Source organism: Syngnathus scovelli, chromosome 6, assembly GCF_024217435.2.
Source record: "Syngnathus scovelli strain Florida chromosome 6, RoL_Ssco_1.2, whole genome shotgun sequence".
In the NCBI taxonomy this organism is placed as follows: domain Eukaryota; kingdom Metazoa; phylum Chordata; class Actinopteri; order Syngnathiformes; family Syngnathidae; genus Syngnathus; species Syngnathus scovelli.
The window spans coordinates 15,732,440-15,739,701 of NC_090852.1; the positions used below are offsets into that span (position 1 = coordinate 15,732,440).

Genomic DNA, 7,262 nt, shown 5'->3' on the forward strand with positions numbered 1-7,262 from the left:
GCGAAACTCTTCAGTAAATATCATCGCAAAGTTGTCAGCAGTTCTTTAAACTAAAACTTTAACAGGCTGTAATGAGAGTTAAGTCCACCAGTGGGCGCCAGAACGTGCATTTTCAAACGACTGCCAAAGGTCATCAGTGTCAAAAGCTGGCAAAAAAAAAAAAAAAAAAAAACCTCATCAAATATTTTCTGAACTGTTTTTGCAATAACAAGTACACCGCAAGTCCAAAAAATACTTTGTATTCTCCAGTTAGTCATCTTTGCTTATTATTTGAGGCTGTAAAAAAAAAAAAAAAAAAATTAGGCCTCGGCATGCTTTTAAGTCGAAAGGAAGCGGTCATCTTATCGATCAACAGCAGCTCCACTTTACGTAATGCCTTCACACCACAAGGCCAATGTAACAACCCTCCTACACGGGACACACCCACATTCAACACATACACACCCCGCCCCACTCTTCTACACACACACACATACCTGATAAAACATGACCCCGGGTGGGCGTGGCCAAGGTCTGTAAAGCTGAAAGTGCAAGTTGGAGCCAAGTGAAGACAACACAAGAGCTGAAGCGAGGGCTCCAGTCTTCCTTTTTTGTTTTTGCATCGGAGGGAATCACAACAACACACGACAGGCAACATGAGCAGGTGAGCGAGCGGCCTTTTTGATCATTTTAAGGTCAACTCAAAGGTGACTCCTGAAGTTCTCACTCTTCACTTCCTGCCTTTGCATTGGAATCATAAACATTCAAGTGTGTTTCGTTTTGATGCTCGTGCATGCAAACTTCTGCATTTTTGCTTCCTCTGTTCATATTGTTCTAATTTTCCGACCTTGATAACGTCCTGGGGTGTTGGGTTTCTTCTGTCACACCCTGCATGCGAGTCGAATGGCCATGATTGACAATATTCAGTTCACTCATGGAATGTATCACATGAAGACATATGGAGCTAAGTCAAACTTTTCACACCAAGTACAACACGGTAGAATGTTACAGTAGCGTAGTAGGGCTAAGTGTTCACCAATGCGGACAGCATTATGCGCTCTCAACTCGTTCTGCTGCATTGTGTGGGTGTTTGTTGCACAACAGTGGTTGTTTTGTTTTTTTAAATTCTTGGTTGCTTGTTATAAAAAAAAGTTCTTATGTCGCCTACACTGTCAAAGAAGCAGATCATGTGACTTTTTCCTCGGTCAATTGCGTAGTGTTACTTTGCCAGCAAGGAGGAATGCGCTTTTGCACGATTTGAACATTAACACGGAGTTTAAAAATAGGAACGTACTGCACTTACATAATGATTAACTAAAAATAAAAGATGCATATGGAATAAAAAAATGCACATAAGTAAACATTGGATAAGAAATATCTCAAAAAGGTTAAATGGAAATATACTGTACTTATACAGCTGAACTGAACTCTAGTTCGAGCCAGTGTATCATTATGCATAATTTGATTTATTTAATTTGTATTTAATTTAATTCAGTGATTGTTACCTTTACCACTAGAGGGAGCCGGTGTACCAGCATTTTTAGTTTGTCGAGTTTGGCAAGATAATTGAGCCTATTGATGGACTCATTATGTTATATATAATGTGAATAATGTCCGTTCCCCTTTTGAGTTTTATCACGTGAGACCTGTTTTCCTTCTTTCCAAGTTTTTTCAGCAGAGCTTTGGTAAATAGCAGCAGTGTCAGGCGGGTGGGAGTGGTCACGCCCCACCTTCAGGGCAAACTTATACATACAGCCCTTTAAAAAAAAAAAAGTTCTTTGTTCATAAGTTCCTTCCTCTATGCAAAATCCTAAAATGAGTTAGTGTATCTATCTTTCCCTTGTGATTTATGTAAGCTATTCCATAAGTTTCCACGGGGGATCCTGACGGTGCCAGAAGGGCTGCTATGCGTTAGAGCAAACCCCCGACCCCTCCCCTCCCCCCCCTCCCCATCCTGTTGCTGCTGGGGCTCATGTTACACGCAAACCCATGTATGCATTCCCTGTGTTGGTGTGATGTTGTAACAAAAACCAAATGTGTCAACTTGAACTCCCTCACCCAAAAAAAATAATCCCTGTTGTGATAAGTCAACTTTGATAAATACAATACAAAGCATTCTGTATTGTTTGGCGGGCATCCACAGAAAATAAAGCAACTTTTTTTTTAAGCCGATGCAGGCTTCTCACCCTTTTTTTTTTTTAAGCAAAGTCACATGATTACCAGTAAAAGGAAACACAGTGGAGAACAAAGAATTTTTTTGAAGATGATCTGGTTTTGTCTTTGCCAACTTTCACCACGATCCACATCTGGATGCAATTGTGCACATTCCTTAAAGTTATGACCTTCCCAAGCCCCCCCACCCCCCTAAACAAAAAAAGGATGAGAAAACAATCGAAGGACGCAGGCAGAAAGGCCTTGAAGGGTTTCAGTTACCATTTGGGTGGTTATTAGCGCCTTTGTGTTTGTTTGTTTTTGTTCTGTTTTAGCGCTTATCTTTCAAGTGTATTCTTCTTGGTGACATAACAAGCTGCATCTGATGCTGATCAGGAGAACTGGTGTTCGTCAAGCATGTGACAAGCAGGGAAAGAGCAGAGCTGTTTTATGGCCTTTTGAGGAGGAGCCCAGATTAGGAATGCAGAGCAGAAGGGAAAAAATATATTTAGAAAAGTCAGACAAAGGAGCTGGAGCTCGAAGCTCAACCCCAACATTGCACCATCCACATGTGGAGACCTTGTTGCAGTTCTATCTAAACGTTCTTTGCGTCGTTATCATTCGTTCGGATGCATTTCAGCACCGCAGATGTGCATTGAAGCACCGCAGATGTACATTGTGTTCTTGGCAGGGTCTTTTTGAACCCGATGCACTCCCCTTGGGGGTTGGAACGTTGCAGCGTTTGACTTCTGTCTCTCTCCGGTTGTGCGTAGGTGTTTGATCAGCCAGGCGGAGGTGCAGAGTTTCATCGAGAGGTGCATGATGGCGGTGGGCACCAAGCAGCATCACGCCCGCAGCCTGGCCCAGGTTCTGGTGGAGGGTGACCACAGGGGTCACTACAGCCACGGACTCAACAGGATGGGTCAGTGAGCTGTTGTGGGCTACGGCTCACACACAGACGCTCACGCACAGTGATGTCACTCACCAGGCCACGCCCCTTGAAATATCATTTTGGACTATTTTTCCCGACAGATATGTACGTGAAAGACGTTAAGACGGGAATCTGCGCCAAGGATGGCGAGCCTGTCGTGGAAAAGGAGAGTCCGGCCACGGCCCTCGTGGACGGGCAGAACCTCCTGGGCCCTGTGGTGGGGAACTTCTGCATGAATTTGGCCATCAAGAAGGCCAAAGAAGTCGGGATCGGCTGGGTGGTGGCGCACGGTGAGTTAGCCTTGAAAAAATGTTTTTATATGATACTTGTTGATATTTTTTCCCTCATAATACATCGTATGTATCTTGTAGGCTCCAACCATTACGGCATTGCCGGCCACTACGCCATGCTAGCTCTGAAGGAGAACATGATCGTGAGTCCAAAACGTCTCTAAGTCCAATCGCCGTTTCGTTTTGGTTTATCTAATCAAAGCTCCTCATCACAGGGAATGTCCTTCACCAACACGTCCCCTCTGGTGGTCCCCACACGTGGAAAAGAGGTGAGCCATTCTTCTGAATCCCCCTCATGATAAAATATTTTATAGGATTACTTCACGAAGGCGAGGTGTTATTTGTAGTGCACTTTAGGTACCAACCCCCTCAGCGTGGCAGCGCCGTCCAAAAATGGCGACAGCTTCGTTTTGGACATGGCCACATCGGCGGTCGCCCTTGGAAAAGTGAGGACACTCAAACTTAAACAAGGAACTTCCTTGGCGTGACACTCCCCGCCCCCCCTTGTGGACACAGGTGGAGCTGCACGACCGTCGCGGCGACACTATCCCAGAGGGGTGGGGCTGCGACCCCAAGGGCAAGCTCACCACCGACCCTAAGAAAGTTCTGAACGGAGGAGGCTTGGTTCCCATCGGTGGCAGCGAGGCCACAGGTCTGCCCGGATGTTCCGTCGAGTCTTTTATTGACAAAACATTGACCCATATGTTATGAATTATGATCAAAATAAACATGACCTCCCTCCATGTACGCACTACTAAAAGATTTAAAGGTAATTTGGTACACTTCTTGCATTGGATCTCATTAACTGAACTGTATGATGGTGTGTGTATGTTGTTAGGAGGCTACAAAGGTTACGGCCTAGGGATGATGGTAGAAGTGTTCTGCGGTATCCTGGCCGGAGCCAAATACAGCAAACACATCCGCACATGGAAAGTGACCGACAGGGTTGCAGATTTGGTAGGTTGCACAGTTTTGAGGGTTAAGCAAATTCATGTGACCTTTGACCCAGTGAATGTTTACTATTTGCAGTGAGGCCTTGAATTCGTGATGTCAAAATCAAGTGGCGTGTGTGTGTGTGTTTTCACAGGGTCAGTGTTTCGTGGCAATCAACCCGGAGAACTTTGCTCCCGGGTTCACCGACCGCATGGAGGACCTCCTGGCTATCCATAGAGAACTGGACCCTGTGAGTGTTTGGGTTCAGGGGCAACGGGCTCTGGGAAAGGCGGAAAAAAGCATCAGCATAAAATTGTCTGTTTATAGAAATACTTAGCAAATGTAATACAGACGTAAGTGAATAAATATGGAAATGAGGCGTATCTAAAAAAAAATCTGTTCGTATTTGTGCTGCAGGCTGATGACGACGCTCCTGTTCTGGCCGCCGGAGATCCCGAGAGGGCCAACATCGCCAAGTGTGAGAAGATGGGCGGCATCCCATATCATATCAACGTCGTCAAATATATGGTAGGTGTAAGCACAACACGCAAAAATCATGTTCACACACAGTGCAAGCACTGAAGCAGCTTGTTATATTTGATTTAGAAAATAATATTTCAATTATCCTCAATATTTCATTTAAAAATGGAATATTTTCTGGGTAAATCAAAATTCATCTGTACGACAGTTAATGTAATACAATACATTCATATTTATAGTTATTGAATGTTTGTTTTTACAGCAACCGAAGCAGTCACCGCGTGAAATATTGTTTCGTTTATAACATTGCCACCTTGTGGACGTTAGGGGTAACTTCATAATTACTGGCGTTTTTTTTAAATCACACAAGAAATACGAAAAAAAATGCATTTTTGTTGAGAGACAACTTAAAAACATGATTACTATTAAATTGTAAAATTTAAAAATAAGTTTTACTACAATAATAGACAAAAAAATGTTTCGTTAGAAAATGTCCTCTCATTCTGGAATATTTTGTTGACTTTCAGAATGAATGTGCCAAGAGAGAGGGCGTCAGTCCTCTGCTGCCTTGTGACAAAATTGTTCCTGAGTAGAAGCGACAAGTTGGAGATCATCTCGGCTTCTTCAGCCTGGTTGGTGTTTGTCAGTAGTGTGACCAAATGAAACCAATTCTTTAACTAATGACAAATGAGAATTGTGTCAAATTATGTTTTAGTCAAATTTATTATGTCTGACATACGAACAACTCGGCTGTTACTTTGAGCTCAAATTGTTCAGCTTGCTTCTCTTTGCATGTTTTTCTTTACCGATTGTGCAGATGAAACGTTGCCTTAACACCAAGTCTAGCCGATGCTGTCAATCAGTTGACAACTCAGTGAACAAATCCGGTTAGAAATGAGTGAATGTACTGTGAAAGCGGCCATGTGATGTTTGGAAGACAGAACTTTTTTTTTAATTGAATTGGGAACTGACTTGATATTTTTACATGTACTGCGAGCCTTGTCAAGATAAGCGGTTTAGATAAAGGATGGATGGATGGATGGATGGATGGATGGATGGATGGATGGATGGATGGATGGATGGATGGATGGATGGATGGATGGATGGATGGATGGATGGATACAACAAACTATAAAAGTATCTTCCTGCCAGCAATATTTCAAGTGCCTTATTAGTCCCAATAAAAAGCCATATCAGACGAAAAAAAAAAACGTATTTGTCCTCGTTTTTTTTTTGGTATTTGACATCCTATAAAGGATTTTATCATTGCTTTAAAATGTGTACTACAAAGGAAAGATTAAAATAAGGAAATACTAAAAAACATTTAGGAAGTTAAACTGAACACATAGATAGGTGTAGAAGTCAATCATTCATAATAATACATAACTTAAAAGAGAAGAATAGTGTGCTGTAAACTTAAAAGGACATTTATTCCTGGTTTAATTCGGATGATGAATGAATGAATAAATTATACTTGCGAGATATTTAATGCTTTTTTTTTTACTTTTACGCGAGTATTTTTGACAAGAAGAAATTATAAAAGTAGACTTTTAGCCCTTCAGTTTGAACTCTGTTTCATTTGACCGCCATTTGACGTCTTTCACCAATCAAATAAAGACAGGAAGTCACGCGACTACAGTCACCACACGACGTCTGATTGCGGCCTTGTCAAAAGTTTGAGGAAGACCGTGTTCACTTTTTATTTACCAAAAAAATAAGCTTGTCGTCTGAAATTTCAGCTAAAGCTCGACGCGTAACTTGAGAAGACACGTTACGGTGAGTAGACGTTCCCATTATTGTTTTTGTCGTTTATTTGTTTTGGCTGAGCACAAGAATGACAAAATAGCACTTCCATGGTCATTTTTAATTGTGTCCCATTTTTGTAAAGTAGCAATGTTCTTATTTGAGAACATTTTATACGCCGCCCTTTGACTGTATTTATGACTGCACACAATTTCAATTTATCAGTCTTTTCTGTAATGGAATGAAGCTTGTATTGTGAAGTGAATATTGGCCGCTAGATGGAGACAAAGTACTGTTTAGGAATATCAAAGTAGTGCTGTTAGTTGCAACACAATAATAAAAAACATGCTTTTGTTTTCAGTTAAGTTGTATTTTTACAGTTTTATCCAAATTCAATCAATAATATTATGTTATGAACTTTATTTCGTCATTGTGGTCCCTGGTTAGCTTTAGCTTATCACAGCTTACTATACTGTATATTTAATTTAATTAAACAACGGTACAATAAGAGAACTATATTAACACGGTAAAAAAAAATATGATTACCTTGTGAATATTTAGATAACTGATTCTTTTATGTACCACTTGAAGGAACCAGTGTTAAATAGCATTTCCACTCTGAGACAGGAAGAGACCTCTCTGGCGATATGAGGGGGGGCGTGATGGATGCCCAAATCAGGCCTATAATCTCCCATGCCAAAAGTCCTGGCACCAGGCCTCGGACCCTAGTTGTCTCGTTAGCACTTGGCCGACCT

The 7,262-nt window shown here is 41.7% G+C and overlaps 1 protein-coding gene across 1 annotated transcript; it reads left to right on the top strand.

The window, feature by feature from the left end:
- The first annotated feature begins 477 nt into the window (after positions 1 to 477).
- On the top strand, positions 478 to 5,975 carry LOC125970382 (uncharacterized oxidoreductase YjmC). The gene is made up of 11 exons (XM_049722602.1): positions 478 to 643; positions 2,904 to 3,052; positions 3,163 to 3,351; positions 3,433 to 3,494; positions 3,567 to 3,620; positions 3,699 to 3,797; positions 3,868 to 4,003; positions 4,190 to 4,308; positions 4,439 to 4,534; positions 4,702 to 4,812; positions 5,292 to 5,975. Exons 1-11 carry the CDS (start codon positions 636 to 638, stop codon positions 5,355 to 5,357), a joined length of 1,089 nt encoding a protein of 362 aa, XP_049578559.1. The 5' UTR covers positions 478 to 635; the 3' UTR covers positions 5,358 to 5,975.
- The last annotated feature ends 1,287 nt before the right edge of the window (positions 5,976 to 7,262 follow it).